General features: G+C 42.2%; 1 protein-coding gene across 2 annotated transcripts in view; it reads right to left on the minus strand.

The window, feature by feature from the left end:
- Positions 1 to 17,398, minus strand: part of STX8 (syntaxin 8) — a 326,746-nt gene that overhangs the window by 119,335 nt on the left and 190,013 nt on the right. For both annotated transcript variants that reach the window (XM_002827023.6, XM_054535431.2), the window contains exon 7: positions 11,351 to 11,452. In XM_002827023.6, the coding sequence (XP_002827069.2) occupies positions 11,351 to 11,452 (102 nt within the window). The remainder of the gene's footprint in view (positions 1 to 11,350; positions 11,453 to 17,398) is intronic.

Here is a 17,398-nt window from a genome sequence, read left to right on the forward strand (position 1 = left end):
CAGGCTGGAGTGCGGTGGCATGATCTCGGCTCACTGCAACCTCCGCCTCCCGGGTTTAAGTGATTCTCCTGCCTCAGCCTCCTGGGTAGCTGGGACTACAGGCATGTACCACCACGCCTGGCTAATTTGTGTATTTTTAGTAGAGATGGGGTTTCACCATGTTGGCCAGGCTGGTCTTGAACTCCTGACCTCAAGTGATCCACCCGCCTCAGCCTCCTAAAGTGCTGGGATTACAGGTGTGAGCCACCGCTCCCGGCCTGCGTTACATTTCTATTCACCTTTCTCGAATGAGCTCGGGCCCATGCTTCACCACTATGCTATATACGTATGTAAGAAGTCTGTACTTGCAGTCTGTAACTATATACAAACAAAAATCTTTTAAAAAGGCAAAAAATGAGCCCAAGAGTTGCCCCAAATGCCCAAGAGATGCCTGTCACAGTATCCCCTGGCACCACTATCACACTGCCCCGAGTCTGCTGCCTTCCCATTTGATTGAGCCCTCCATGAGGTCAGGGACCAGGACTCCTTCATTTTATCCTCAGTGGTGTTCAATAAATGATAACAGAAAAAAGGAAGGGAAGGAATGAGCAACTGATGTGGCGAGATAAATCTTGACATAATACTGGCTCACAGAAGTCAAGGAAGAGCTATTTCTGCCAGAGAGAACCATCTCAAATACGAGAAGTTATTCCAGGAGAATGAGGGCTGATGAGAAGCACTGGATTTCAGCAAGAATCTGCTGCTAATAAGGTTGGGGTGGGGGATGGTTTCTGATACTTTACTGGAAAATAATTTGGAAATACGTATCAAAAGGCTTAACACTGTTTGCACCCTGAGGCTGAATAAATCTACTTGGGAAACACATCTGTAATGGACAATGTGGTTTTTTTTTTGTTTGTTTTTTTTTTTTGGTTTTGCTTTTCTTCCCTGTCCAGATCCAAGCTTTGTTTCTGTTTTGAAGGTGCTCCTGTTATATTACCTCTTGGTAGCGGGCAGCTTCTCACTTCCCATTGAGGATGTCAAAGCTACCAGATTCTTCCTCAGACTCCCTTAAGAGAGGCAGACACCCATGTGTTCGGCAACTCTAGCCTCACCATCCAGACCAGGACCTTCTTGCCAAGGACAGCTGCTTCGTCCCCTGGCCCTACAGCTGTCATTTATCTGGGCCTCAAATAACCTTCCAGTCAGGGCCCCATAGTTATAAGGCAGCCAGAGCCTGTCTCTGATTCTGATTCCTGGGAGTATCCTAATGGAAATCCTACCTGAGAGAAAAAGATCCTAAATATCGAAAAAAGTGCTATGCATTTAATGTAGCATGATTTACATAGCAAAATGTGGAATAAACTAAGGCCCCCAAACCAGGAATACATAAGTAAATGATGGTATTGCTACTTGATAAAATGGTACTCACCATTAGAAGTAAAATATAGCATAATGTTAAAAAAAAACAGAAGGTTTGTTGTTGTTGTTGAGACAGAGTCTCGCTCTGTCACCCAGGCTGGAGTGCAGCGGCACGATCTCGGCTCACTGCAATCTCCACCTCCCGGGTTCAAGCAATTCTCCTGCCTCAGCCTCCCTAATAGCTGGGATTACAGGCGCCTGCCATTAGGCCTGGCTAATTTTTGTATTTTTAGTAGAGACGGGGTTTTTGCCATGTTGGCCAGGCTGGTCTCGAACTCCTGACCTCAGGTGATCCACCTGCCTCAGCTTCCCAAAGAGCTGGGATTATAGGTGTGAGCCACCATGCCCGGCCAAAAGAAGGATTTAAAAATACGGTATTATCATAATCTTGTAAAAAATTACTTGCAGAAAAGATGACTAGGAGTAATAAAACATTAGGCAAACATGTATTTTTTCCTAAAAATTCTACTTAATTTTTAAGTTACAAAAGTAATACAGGCTTACTGTAATATATTCTGAAGACACAGAAAGAAAACATTGATGGGCTGGGCGCGGTGGCTCACGCCTGTAATCCCAGCACTTTGGGAGGCCAAGGTGGGTGGATCATGAGGTCAAGAGATCAAGACCATCCTGGCTAACACAGTGAAACTCCGTTTCTACTAAAAATACAAAATATTAGCCAGGCCTGGTGGCGGGCGCCTGTAGTCCCAGCTACTCGGAAGGTTGAGGCAGGAGAACGGCATGAACCCAGGAGGCATAGCTGGCACTGAGCCACTCTACTCCAGCCTGGGTGACAGAGCAAGACTCCATCTCAAAAACAAACAAAAGAAAACATTGATGATCCCAACACCCAGCCCCCTGCCTTACCCATGCCCCCCCCATTCCCACATCACCAATGGTGACCGCGTGCCCCTCCACACCTCTCTTCAGACTCTAACCAACACTGCATATGCAGGTCTCTCTCCTCCTTTTCTTTCCTCCCTCCCTCCCTCCTTTTCCTTAAGTGGGACCATAGTATATATACTCCCTGCTCATTTTGGTTTGGCTTTTCACTTACCAAACTCAGAAGCAGCTTGTCTTACTAATTCTTCAGACTTCTGCTCCCGTGTCGCAGCCTCTTGGAAACCTCTGAGCCCTTGGCTGACTCAGACCCATCTGTACTACCTGCAGTCATTAGTGATTTACAGCATGTGTCCCCCTCTCTCCTACACTCTAAGTCCTATCTACTTTTTACCCTTTTTTTGTTGTTGTTGTTTGTTTTTTAAGAAACAGGATCTCATCATTGCCCAAGCTGAAGTGCAGTGGCACAATCATAGCTCACTGCAGCCTTGAACTCCTAGGTTCAAGGGATCCTCCCATCCCAGCCTCCCAAGTAGCTGGGACTATAGGCGTGAGCCACTGTGCCCAGTCCTACCTGCATTTTTAGCTCTAGTTCCTAGCCCAGTACCTGGCACACAGATGATATCCACTAACTGTGCTGGCACGGACGAAGAAGAGAACAGATGAATGGGAAAACTTGAGGACAAGATGGCTTTGAAGGCAGACAGGCACTGGTGAAGCAGAAGGCATTTCTCCATTGATACTGAATTAAGGATGACACAGTGGGTACAGAGACAGACACACAAGAATGTAAAGAAAAAGGGGCCGAGAGATTTAACTAGCTTACCTCAGTGAATCATGATAAGGGAAAGAAGAAAAAGTAAAAACAATAACCAAATAGAAATATTCTTGATAAACAGTATGATAAATAAAGGAACTGGCATAGTTCCTTCTTTGTTCCAGATTAATTGCTTATGCTTGTGGTAAAACGTTAAAAATAATTCTCTGAGAGACAAAAGTAGCTCTAAAGTCTGTTAAATAAATGAGACTACTTAGAACTCAGTTTCTTACCTATGTTTTATAAGGTTCAAAAGAGCTAATATGATAAAAAAGCATGTTGGTCAGGCACAGTGTCATACATCTGTAATCCCAGCGCTTTGGGAGGCTGAGGCAGGCAGATCACTTGAGTCCAGGAGTTTGAGACCAGCCTGGGCAACATAGTGAAATCTTGTCTATAAAAAATAAAATAAAAATTAGCCAGGTGTGACAGCGAGTGCCTGTAGTCCCAGGTACTCAGCAGGCTCAGGTGGGAGGCTCACTTAAGCCTGGGAGGTGGAGGTTGCAGTGAGCTGAGATCACGCTACTGCACTCCAGCCTGGGTGACAGACCAGACAGACCTTGTCCTAAGAAAAAAGAAAAAAAAAAAGCAAGCCAGGTGCGGTGGCTCACACCTGTAATCCCAACACTTTGGGAGGCTGAGGCAGGCAATCACTTGAGGCTGGGGGGTTGAGGCCAGCCTAAGCAACATGGTGAAACCCCGTCTCTACTAAAAAATACTAAAATTAGCCAGGCATGGTGATGCACACCTGTTATCCCAGCTACTTGGGAGGCTGAGGCAGGAGAATCACTTGAACTCAGGAGGCGGAGGTTGCAGTGAGCCGAGATCACACCATTGCACTCCAGCCTGGGCGAAAGAGCAAGACTTCGTCTCAAAAAACAAAAACGAATTAAACCCCACATCTTATCATAGCTGGCATTTATAAAGGACTCACTAGTACTGGTCATTGTGCCACCTAACTGTTCTCACTTAGTCTACAGAACAATCACATGTACTAGTAATTGCTATCCTCCTTTTAGAGTGAAGGGAACTGAGACTTAGAGAGGGCAAGCAGCTCTCTAAGTCACCCAGGCTGTAAGTGGCAGATCTCAAATTGTGCCCCAGGACTGTCGGATGCCACACCTGTGCCGCGTGCTACTACTCTTAACCAGGGTCCTGCCCCACCTCCCTAAGAAGATCACATTCTGATGAGCTGAAGGCAGATCCAATGGTCGTCGACTGAGACAGCATTAATGCAATGTCAGCTGGGTTGATTTCTAACCACATCACTGAAACGCTACTAAAATCACAATAAACGTGCTTAGACAACATTACGTAATAGTCAATATGCTGAGAAGCAAGACTGTCCATCCACCCGAGTCATTCAGAATTCTTAGTCTGGTCTTTCACAATTGGCGCCCTCTGTCAGACTCAGACAAGGCTCCATTTTGAATTCTAATGAGGACCAGGCACACTGAATATTTAAACTGCAATTACAAAGATCCTACTTTTATGTAAATGTCCTTAATGGAAGTAACAGATCTGAAAATACATAGAGGTACCAGTGGAAAAATATCAGTCTAATTTGCATTTAGAAGCTAGAAAAAAAAAAACAGTATTGTTTTCTACTTGATGCTATCATTGGGGTGGGGTTGGGGGAGGAAAAGGGAGGAAAATCCACACAAAGATCTCAACAAAAATTTTAAAGCCTGTGCTCCTGAGTGAAAGGTTCACAAAGAGGTACTTGAATCCCTTGTTAAGAACTGAACAAACAAATTCATCATCGGGCCTCTCTCCTGTGTGGCCCCTTGCAGTTCAGTCTGTATTCATAACTAGAAATTCTCTCACTGCTCAAGCATCTATGACTGATATATCGGCCCATCAAGGAAGATATGCCAAGGGTAGCGAAACAAAAGGCCATTTCATGATCCACAACCTATTTTTACACTCCTTTGTGTAAAATGATGATGTGGCAGCTGCTATCCACACTGCACCCAAGTCCTCTTAAACAGTGATAAAATAGCCCTGTGAACGGTAATTGAGTTACACTCGACTGGGCTGCTTAATTCCCACCCCCCAGAGTTAAAGTACACCTTGCTTGCAGTTTGATTATGCATTTGTATGTGTTCATATATAAAACGGCCGAGGTGGCTTTGCACTTGAGAAGAGCAGGTGGTTAACTCTTCGCTGTATCTCGAAGCTCTTGCACCAACCCTTTGCTCCCTCAAACGCCTTTCTTATTGAGATCATAATTTAACTGCCTAGCATTTGGGCATTCTCTTCAAGATGCTCACATTTATCAAATGGATTATGCTTTTTTTTTTTTTCTTTCTTCTGATTTGTCCTCTGGTTGATTCTCTCTTCTGCTGATACCAAATATGTTCACTGGGTTTCTTCTTTCAGTTACTTGTTATTTCTAGAAGTTCTATCTGATCCCTTTTCAAAACTTCTATGTTACTTATTACAGTTTTCGGGTTTCTTAAGATGCTTTCAAGTTGTCATTTTTTAAAATATATTTTAAAAAGTGGAATTGAGTTTATAATCAACGTCTGATAATTCTACTACTGCAGTTCTGTTCAGATTCATGTCCATGGTCTATTGCTGGTCCTCACTCATGCTGTGCTGTTTCCGGGTATGCTAGAATATCTTTGACTATGTGCTGGTCATTGCCCTTAGAAATTTATTTTCAGTTGGCTCCTAGCATCCTAGAATAAATATGCTTTCCTCCAGAGGCATTGCATTTGTTTTTGCCAGGCACCTCGAGCTATAACAAGTGAGTCTGCCTCAAACCAAATTCATGGTATGATGTTTCCTGGTCTATCCTGAGTATGCATGTCCAGGGGGCAAATTCACATTCGGGCCTTTCTGTGACCACAAGTTGTCAATAACTGTATTTTCCCCCCCGTCTTTTTCTTCTCCTATTCTGCTCAATGCCAAGGCTGCCCTTTCCACAACCCCCCACGGCAAGTTTAGTTCTGGTTCACTCTTACTCAGAGGGTGTAGCTCTTTGGGGTCCCAGTTTATTGTGGGAAGGGTCTCCCATGACATTTCCTAATTAGAGTGGGTGCCCAGGGACTTAATTTCCATCCCACTTGGCTGCCCCTCTCAGGCTACAGAAGTCTTTGGCTTTATCAGATTAAAAAAAAATTATTTTTATTTTTATTTATTTATTAATTTTTTTTCTGAGATGGAGTCATGCTCTTTCGCCCAGGCTGGCGTGATCTTGGCTAACTGCAGTCTCTGCCTCCCGGGTTCAAGCGATTCTCCTGCCTCAGCCTCCTGAGTAGCTGGGATTACAGGCACACACCACCACGCCTGGCTAATTTTTGTATTCTTAGTAGAGATGGGGTTTCAACATGTTGGCCAGGCTAGTCTCGAACTCTTGACCTTGTGATCCACCTGCCTCGGCCTCCCAAAGTGCTGAGATTACAGGCATGAGTGGAACGTGGGCCAAGTGGGGTGGCTCACGCCTGTAATCCCAGCACTTTGGTAGGCTGAGGCAGGCAGATCACCTGAGGTCAGGAGATTGAGACCAGCCTGACCAACATGGAGAAACTCTGTCTTTAATAAAAATACAAAAATTAGCCCGGTGTGGTGGCGCTTGCCTGTAATCCCAGCTACTCAGGAGGCTGAGGCAGGAGAATTGCTTGAACCCGGGAGGCGGAGGTTGCAGTGAGCCGAGACTGCACCATTGCACTCCAGCCTGGGCAACAAGAGCGAAACTCCATCTAAAAAAAATTAAAAAAAAAGTTCTGGACAGCATCGGCCATGAAGTGAGACTCTATCTCTAGAATTTCTTTTTTTTTTAATGCCACTGAACTGCACATTTAAATGTAGTTAAGATGGTAAATTTTATGCTATATATATTTTACCACAATTAATTTTTTTTTTTTTTTTGATGGAGTCTCACTCTGTCACCCACGCTGGAGTGCAGTGGCGCGATCGCGGCTCACTGCAACCTCTGCCTCCCAGGTTCAAGCGATTCTCCTGCCTCAGCCTCCCAAGTAACTGGGACTAACAGGCGCGTACCACCATGCCTGGCTAATTTTTGTATTTGTAGTAGAGACGGGGTTTCGCCATGTTGGCCAGGCTGGTCTTGAACTCTTGACCTCAGGTGATCCACCTGCCTCAGCCTTCCAAAGTGCTCGGATTACAGGCGTGAGCCACCATGCCCAGCCAAAAAAAAATTATTTTAAACAGGTCAGGTTAATTTTGCCAAGAGTTGCTAGACCTACTCAGTAAGTTCCACAATATGCTTTGTGTTCATAGGCATAATATTGATCAGTTGAAGGCTTAAAGGGAAATTGCTGAGAGGCTTAAATACTTGACTGACCCCCGTACAGCTTTAGAGACCACATGCTGACCTTCATCGATATGCAAAAACTAGCACTGCCTGTCAACAAATGCATATATAAAATGCAAAAATTGTCCTGTAAAGGTATCAGGCATAGGAAATAAGTACAGTTATTTGGTTGTTGATCCATAATATTGATAAAATTATTAAGTAAATATTACAAAAAGAATTGAAGAAATAAGAGAAATAATGATCTCTAAAGTATTTCCATTAAAAGAATAAAGAGGTTGGGCGCAGTGGCTCACACCTGTAATCCCAGCACTTTGGGAGGCTAAGGTGGGCGGATCACCTGAGGTCAAGAGTTCGAGACCAGCCTGGGCAACATGGTGAAACTCCATCTCTACTAAAAATACAAAAATTAGCTGGGTGTGGTGGTGCACGCCTTAATCCCAGCTACTCAGGAGGCTGAGGCAGGAGAATCACTTGAACCTGGGAGGCAGAGGTTGCAGTGAGCTGAGATCATGCCACTGCACTCCAGCCAGGCTGACAGAGTGAGACTCCGTCTCAAAAAAAAAAAAAAAAAAAAAAGAATAAAGAATTTTCTTTTTTCAGTATCTACTTAACACTGCTATACTGATGAACTTCCCCCTTTTGAATCATTACGTATAATTCTGTGACAGATAATATATACATATATAATTAAATAAAATGAGGCATGAGATAAATGTATAGTTATTTTAAAATATAGACACAAGTTTTAAAAACGTATTATAGTACTTCTGGGATCCCTTAAATTTTTTTCTATTTTCAAAAAACAACACTTAAGAGTCCAGCTCGGAAGACATTATGACACTTCTGGGTAAAAATACTACACACCAGATATTAACATCAAAATAAAACTGGCAACACTGTAAGAAACATTCCGCATTCATTATGACTTCATGAGTGGCATGTGCTGAGTTACTATGTTGCAAACACAAAAACTTACCAACATGTCTATGAGTATATTCATTCCAAACTAGCAACATAATTGCTGAGAACAAAAACAACATATATAACATTGTATGTCTTCCTGCTCTAGACATATAGTAACAAGAGCTAATACCAGTACTTGCTCACCACACACAATGTACCAAAGATGGTTTTAAATGATATATATATGTTAGGCTGGTGCCAAAGTCATTGCAGTAATGGCAAAAACCATGTTTACTTTTGCACCAACTGTATACATATATACCAACATATACATACATACATATATATATATTACATACATGCACTCATTTATTTCTCATAACAATCCTTTGAGGTCTATATCTCTATTACCCCCATTTCAAAGATGGGCAAATCGTGGCAAAAGGGAGTTTAGGCTTTCCTGAGGTCACGCAGCTAGAGAGAGTTTGTGAAGCTTGGGTGTGAGGCCAGGCTCTAGAGCCCACTCTCGTGACATCAATGCTCTGGCACCTCTCACATACGTATGGAAAGCTGGAGGAGGTGGCCAGCACTAGACAGTTTACATAGTCCATACAACTGAATTTTGATAACCAAATTCCCTGCTTTCTTATAATGAGGAAACTGAGGCCCAGATTAAGAGAGAGGTATAAGTGAACTCATATTGAGAGGTGAAGCAGGCTGGACTTCTGGGTTGGGTGGGGACTTGGAGAACTTTTCTGTCTCACTAAAGGATTGTAAACACACCAATCAGCGCTCTGTGTCTAGTTAAAGGTTTGAAAACGCACCAATCAGCACTCTGTAAAAAATGCACCAATCAGCACTCTGTGTCTAGACAAAGGTTTGTAAACGCACCAACCAGCACTCTGTAAAAACGCACCAATCAGCGCTCTATGTCTAGCTAAAGGTTTGTAAACTCACCAATCAGCACTCTGTAAAAACGGACCAATCAGCACTCTGTAAAATGGACCAATCAGCGCTCTGTAAAATGGACCAGTCAGCAGGACGTGGGCGGGACCAAAGAGAGGAATAAAAGCACGCCACCCAAGGCAGCAACCCTGATCTGCTGGGGTCCCCTTCCATGCTGTGGAAGCTTTGTTCTTTCACTCTTCACAATAAATCTTGCTGTTGCTCACTCTTTGGGTCCAGTCACCACCTTTATGAGCAGCAACACGTGCTGCGAAGGTCTGCGGCTTCACTCCTGAAGTCAGCGAGACCAAGAACGCACCGGAAGGAAGAAATTCCGGACACATCTGAACATCTGAAGGAACAAACTCCAGAAACACCATCTTTAAGAACTGTAACATTCACCGCGAGCGTCTGCAGCTTCATTCTTGAAGTCAGCAAGACCAAGAACCCACCTGAAGGAACCAATTCCAGACGTAGTATCTCTCATCTTTAAAGTTTCAGGATCTATCATAGAGAGCAAAGTCCCTGTGGCCAGAAGTTATGGGAGAAGATTGATAAAGCAAAATTGAGGAGCAGAAGCACAGGGCAGGATGGTCGGGCAGGACAGTGGTGATAAAGGGTCTCAAGGAGGCCCCATGGGGCTCCACTACCTCTGAGCTTCCAGAGTCTCTATGTGCCTGACCCTCTCTCACCCCGCTGTTCTAGCCTTCTTTCTTACTGAGCAAACACAGCCAGGGAAGGTGATGCTTCTGAAGCTGCACATCTCAGGGACCCTTGCCCAGAGCTTCCAAAGTGGACAGATCGAGAAGATCCATTACATTTTCCATATTAAAAAGGCTGAAAGTTTGGCAAAGTATGTGCTCAGATCTCTAGGTTTTTTTTTTTAAATGCTATTGTAATTCTTTTTTTTTTTTTTTTTTTGAAGACACAAGGTTTCACTCTGTCACCCAGGTGGGACTACAGTAAGGTGATCCTGGCTCACTGCAGCCTCAACCTCCTGGGCTCAAGTGATTCTCCTGTCTCAGCCTCTCAAGTAGCTAGGACTACAGGCACATACCACCATGCCTGGCTAATTTTTAAAATTAATTAATTAATTTTGAGACAGGGTCTCACTCTGTCACCCAGGCTGGAGTGCAATGGCACAATCTCAGTTCACTGCAACCTTCAAACAATTCTCCCTCTTCAGCCTCCCGAGTAGCTGGGACTACTACAGGTGTGTGCCACAGTGTCTGGCTATTTTTTTGTATCTTTAGTAGAGGCAGGGTCTCGCCATGTTGCCCAGGCTGCTAATGTTTAAATTTTTTATAGAGACAGAGGTCTTGCTATGTTGCCCAGGCTGGTCTCAAACTCCTGAGCCACTGCAGGCGGCCTGTGATTCTATTTTTCATAAATATGTCAGCTTTATAATCTTGGTGCACCTTTGTGAGATGAAGCACCCAAAAACAATCACTATGATTACTACTGCTGTTCCCATCATTTATCATCACGTACCTTTGGGCAAGGCACTGTGCGCCAGCAATACACAATTTAAACCTCACAAAAGTCTGCATCAGAATTTCTGCAGAACAAGCACCTGCAGCAGAACTGCTTGGTACACTTGTTAAATAATGAATATTCTTGAACTCCACCCTAGATCTACTCAATCAGAATCCCTAGGGGAGGGCCTCAGGATCAGTATTTTTAAGCAAGCCCTCCAAGCGATTCTTATCTTGGCATATGAATCCCCATTTTACATACAAGGTATCAAGAGGTAAGGTGACTTGACAAAGATACCATCACTAAACATAGGATTTGAACTCAATTAAGCTTGTGGTTATTTTAAAACGGCACAAAAGCAAGTGAGATCCCCTTTAAAACCCGCCAACCAGTATAATGTTATACAATTTTCCAAACCATTAATCTCTGTAAACACACAGAAAGGACTTTTAAATTAAAAAAAACACAAAAAACAAAAAACAATGAATGATACGCCCTCTGAACTCCATTTCATTTTGACCAGATTTAATCATCGTTTAGCAATTTCAGTGCTTCATCAAATGGCACTGCCTGTATCAGAAGAGCAACCAAATCCCTACAGTAATTAGACAAACAGTAAACTCAGAGCAGAGTAAATCCACAAGCTATGACAGAAACAGAGCCATAACGTAGCTATCTCTTACCACAAGAGGCTGACTTTCTGTCCACCATGTTTACCCGCCTGGTTTCAGTGCGAAGTTTTTCATCTGTGTTCTCCACTAGGTTGGCAAGGTCGTCAATTATCTCTAGAAAGGAAAGATACATGATTACCATTCCTGAAATACCCTGGTTCACATCACAGTATCACAGCTGTGGTTGTTCGTCCTAGCAATAATGATCTCAAGTGCAGTAATTGAAAAGGTACAGAACTCATGTCGATTCTTTGAAAACTGCAATTCTGATTGTAAAAGGGGGGAAAAAAAGCAGTAGTAAAGAAGAAAACTGATTTAACACAATTCCAGCAGACAGGAGAAATGCCACATTCAGAGGAAAGAAAGCATGACCCACCGAATTTATGCCTAGCCAAGCTGTCATTCAAGTATAAAGGAACAGACAGGCCGGGCACGATGGCTCACGCCTATAATCCCAGCACTTTGGAAGGCCGAGGAGGGAGGATTGCCTGAGGTCAGGAGTTGGAGACCAGCCTGGCCAACATAGTGAAACCCTTTCTCTACTAAAAATACAAAAATTAGCCGGGTGTGGTGGTGTGCACCTGTAATCCCAGCTACTCGGGAGGCTGAGGTAGGAGAATCACTTGAACCCAGGAGGCAGAGGTTGCAGTGAGCCAAGATCGCGCCACTACATTCCAGCCTGGGCGACAGAACAAGACTCCGTCTCAAAAAAAAAAAAAAAAAAAAGGAACAGACAGCACAGTAGACTTCAGGGACTACCTGGACCCTTCTTGAGAAAACTACATGATGAAGAAATCTAGCCAATCAAAAGATAAATAAAGAGATGATGGAGAGAACTGAATCCATTTAAATACTGAACTAAGTAAATAAATACGTGGATTAGAGAACAGAAAGGTACAGAAAGGTCACAACAGTAACAATGTAATTCCAACTGAAAAATTAGTCAGTGGTTGTGAGTGGGGAAGGAAGGTGAAAAGAAGTTGAAAGTGCTAATTTCTTCATCGCTCGCAGCGAGGCATATTGAGCAGTTGAAAAGTTAATCATACAGAAATTTGTAGCCTTTTAAAATCACCACAATTTTAATGTTTTTTTTAAGCTTGAGGGATCTTTTAGTAATTACTATCTCTTGTAAAGAATCCTTGATGTGGGCTGGGCGTGGTGGCTCACACCTATAATCCCAGCACTTTGGGAGGCTGAGGCAGGGGGATCACCTGAGGTTGGGAGTTCGAGACCAGCCTGACCAACATGGTGAAACCCTGTCTCTACTAAAAATACAAAATTAGTTGGTCTGGTGGCGCACGCCTGTAATCCTACCTACTCAGGAGGCTGAGGCAGGAGAATCGCTTGAACCAGGGAGGTGGAGGTTGCAGTGAGCTGAGATCACACCACTGCATTCCAGTTTGGGCGACAGAGAGAGACTCCATCTCAAAAAAAAAAAAAAAAAGAATCCTTGATGTGAAATTCATTTCTTTTTTAACTCTAATATTTTTAAGTGAAATTGAGCCCTTTACAACATGTAAAATAGCATATATAGTAGAGTACAATCTTAACTATGTAAAATTATTTGTATTTTATTTGTATAAAATTATTTGTATTGTATTTCTGTTGTTTATATTTACAAACCTATAGGGGTATATGTGGATAATATTAATCTAATGCTAATAATGATTATTTCTAGATGGTGGGATCCTGTGTGACTGCTGCCTTCCTCCTTGCATGTTTCTGTGTTGTTTGAATTTCTTTCTTTCTGCTTTTTTTAGAGACTGGGTCTTGCTCTGTCACCCAGACTGGATACAGGGTACCATGATAGCTCACTGCAGTCTTCAAGGCTCTAGCAATCCTCCCATCTCAACCTCCTGAGTAGCTGAGACTGTAAGCATGTGCCACCACTCCCAGGTAATTATTTAAAGTTTTTGTAGACGCGAGGCCCTGCTATGTCACCCAGGCCGGTCTCAAACTCCTGGCCTCAAGACATCCTCTTGCCTCAGCCTCTCAAAGTGTTAGGATTACAACTGTGAATCACTGTGCCTGGCCTGAATTTCTTACAGTAAGCCTATATAGTCATGTGCCACACAATGACATTTCAGTCAATGACCGACCACATCTACAACAGTAGTACCATAAGTGGTACAGTATTATAATACCATATTTTTACTGTACCTTTTCTATGTTTGGATACAGAAAATTTTTTTTTTTTTAGATGGAGTCTCACTCTTGTCGCCCAGGCTGGAGTGCAGTGGCGTGATCGCGGCTAACCACAACCTCCACCTCTCAAGTTCAAGCAATTCTCCTGCATCAGCCTTCCAAGTAGCTGGGATTACAGGTGCACACCACCTGTAATTTTTGTATTTTTGTATTTTTAGTATTTTTAGTAGAGATGGGGTTTCACCATGTTGGCCACGCTGGTTCCGAACTCCTGACCTCAAATGATCCACCCACCTTGACCTCCCAAAGGGCTGGGATTACAGGCATGAGCCACTGTGCCCGGCCATATTTACCATCTTGTTACAACTGCTTACATGCAATAATATGCTGTACAGGTTTTCAGCCTAGGGGCAATAGGCCATACCATACATATAGCCTAGGCATGTAGCAGGCTTTACCATCTAGTTTTGTGTGAGTACACTCCATGATGTTGGCACAATGAGAAAACTACCTAACAACACATTTCTCAGAACATATCCCTGTCAAGGGATTTCTGACTGTTGTATTTTTCATTTTGGTTTTTTTTTTTTCCTCCCTTCTTCTCCCTCCTTCCTGTTTTTATAGTGACTGCTTTGGAGATGTGTTGTTCAATACCAGTCACCATTTTTCTTAAAGCATTAAGTAAAGCAAACAAGGAAATCAAGTTTCCAGAATGATGTGTGAGCTGAACTCTGAAGGCTACATGGGTGAAAAAGCAGGAAAAAGGCAACCCATGCAAAAAGAATCATATCTGAAAGGCACAAAGGAGTTGGGCGCTCCTGCTTCTTGCCTCCTGCAGCACTTCCTACAAACCTCTTACTTATAGACCGTATAGTTATATTCTACCGATTTGTTTACATGTCTTTAACAGGAAGATTATGATATAAACTAATTTTTATTCGTCCTTATACCTCCCACCCCCTAGGAGAATGCCTTGTATACAGCAAGATAAAATAAATATGAAAAGATAAAGACAATGAATGGGCTGGTGGCTCACGCCTGTAATTCCAGCACTTTGGGAGGCCGAGGCGGGCGGATCACAAGGTTAGGAGTTTGAGACCAGCCTGGCCAACATGGTGAAACCCCTTCTCTATTAAAAATACGAAAATTAGCTGGGCATGGTGGTGTGCGCCTGTAATTCCAGATACTTGGGAGGCTGAGGCAGGAGAATTGCTTGAACCCAGGAGGTGGAGGTTGCAGTGAGCTGAGATCGCACCACTGTACTCCAGCCTGGGTGACAGAGCAAGACTCTGTCTTGGGGGAAAAAACAAACAAACAAACAAACAAACAATGTCCTAACTTATCATTGTTTCTAGTCCTGATTCATTTTAATTCATTTTCTATACAATACTCAGAACATATTTTAATTCTCTCATATTTCAATGAATTAAAATTTAAATAGCCACATGTATCGAACAACTCAGCTCTAAAGCAATAACTTAAAAAAGAAACCAAGAAAACACACACACATACACACACACACACACACACGTACACACACACACACACATGCCCTGCCAAGAGGTACAGTTTCAAAATAAAAATTAACAGAAGAAATAAAATTACATACTAAAAATGTATGATTCAGGAAAGGGGTAAAGAGGAACAAAGGATAGATGGGACGAAAAGAATAGAAATACAATATCTATCTGGCATGCTTAAATTCAACTATATCAACAGTCACATTAATGTAAACAGACTAAACTTTTCAATTAAAAGACAAAGGATATCAAGCAAGATTTTTTTTCTTTTTTTAATTATACTTTAAGTTCTAGGTACATGTGCACAACGTGCAGGTTTGTTACATAGGTATACATGTGCCATGTTGGTTTGCTGCACCCATCAACTCGTCATTTACATTAGGTATTTCTCCTAATGCTATCCCTCCCCCAGCAAGATTTTTTAAAAAAGATGACACAACTATATACTTTGCTGTGAAACTCACTATAAAGCATAGTGTTTGTATGAGAAAGTTGGCAAAGCTATATTAATATCAGACCAGACAGACTTTTAGAAAAGGAGTATTACTAGATATAAAAAGGAACTTTTCATCATGATGAAAGGACACATGTCAAAAATGGGAAATTCTGTCATATTTGAAAATTAAGGAAAACACCTCTGATTTCCCCAGAGGGCAAAGATGAAATCACAAGAGAAAGCAGAAAATATACTGAAATGAGTAAGAAGGACAACTGCTATAGACTGGATGTTTGTGTGCCTTCAAAATTATGTTGAAGCCTCATCACCAGTGTGATGATATCTGGATGTGTGGCATTTGGGAGGTGAATGGTGATGAGAGTAAAGCCCACATGAATGAATGAATCCCGTTCCATGCATGAGATTTATGACCTTATAAAAGAGTTCCTAGAGAGCGCCCTCGTTTCTTCCACCATGTGAAGTTACAACGAAGATAGCTGTCTATGAACCAGGAAATAGATCCTCACCAGACAGCAGATCTGTAGGCACCTTGATCTTGACTCCCCAGCCTCCATAACGGCGAGAATTTCTGTTGTTTATAAGCCAGCCAGTTGATAGCATTTTACTATAGCAGCTTGAATAGAACAAGACAACCACCTAGCACAAAAGTTTTTGGGATGCTACTAAAGCAGTACTTAGGGAGAAGTTTATTGCTCTAAATGCATGTATTAGTAAAGAAGAAAGATGTAAAATCCATGATCAGACTCAAGGAGATAATAGTATGATCATCTCAATAAATGCAGAAAAAGAAAAGGGTATGACGAAATTCAGTGGCCATTCATGATACAAATTCTCAGCAAAATAGAAATGAAAGGGAACTTCTTCAGCCTGAGGAAGGATATCTATTTTAAAAACACTCAGAGCTAACATCATACTTACAGGTGGAACATGGAACATTTTTTCTGTAAGATCAGGAACAAGGCAAAGATGTCTGCTCTGACAGCATCTGTTGAACATTTTATTAGAAGTCCCACATTGTTCAATAAGGCAGGGGGGAAAAAAAGCAAAAAGGTATGAAAGGAAGCTGTAAAGCTGCATTTGCAGATGCCATGATTGTACACCCAGAAAAAGATAAAGTCTATTTAAAAACCACTAGAACTAGTAAGCAAATCTAATAAATTTGCACATACAAAGTCAATAGTAAAAGGCAATATATTTCTATATACCAGTGATAAAGAATGGAGAAAAAATAAAAGTAAAAAAATCCATTATAATGACATCGAAAGCCATATTACATACTTAGAAATAAATCTAACTGAAGATGTGTAAGACCTCTATAATAAAAACTATAAAACATTGCTGGGAGAAATGAAAGAAGGCCTAAAAAAAGGAGACCTGGCCTGACCCATATGGTAGTTCCATCTGTAGTTTTCTGAGGAACCCCCACGCTGTTCTCCATCAAAGCTGTACTAGTTCACTTTCCCACCAACAGTATATATAAGAGATCCTTTTTTTCTCCACATACCCTCACCCTCATTTGTTATTTTTTGTTTTTTGGTGTTTTTCTTTTTTTCATATATTGGTTGCTCATTTATAAGAGAGAACACAATATTTTAAAGATATTGGTTCCTTTTTTTTCAATTGACAGATATTGTACAGAATTTTATAGACTGAATGCAATCCTAATCAAAATTCTAGCAGGCTTTTAAAATGAAACCTGCAAGCCAATTCTAAAATTTACAAAGAAAATTATTTAGAATAGCCAAATAATCCTAACAAAGAAAAACAGGCTGGGCGCGGTGGCTCACGCCTGTAATCCCAGCACTTTGGGAGGCCAAGGCGGGCGAATCATGAGGTCAGGAGATCGAGACCATCCTGGCTAACATGGTGAAACCCCAACTCTACTAAAAACACAAAAAATTAGCCAGGTGTGGTGGTGGGCACCTGTAGTCCCAGCTA

This window comes from Pongo abelii, chromosome 19 (assembly GCF_028885655.2).
Source record: "Pongo abelii isolate AG06213 chromosome 19, NHGRI_mPonAbe1-v2.0_pri, whole genome shotgun sequence".
NCBI classification, from domain to species: domain Eukaryota; kingdom Metazoa; phylum Chordata; class Mammalia; order Primates; family Hominidae; genus Pongo; species Pongo abelii.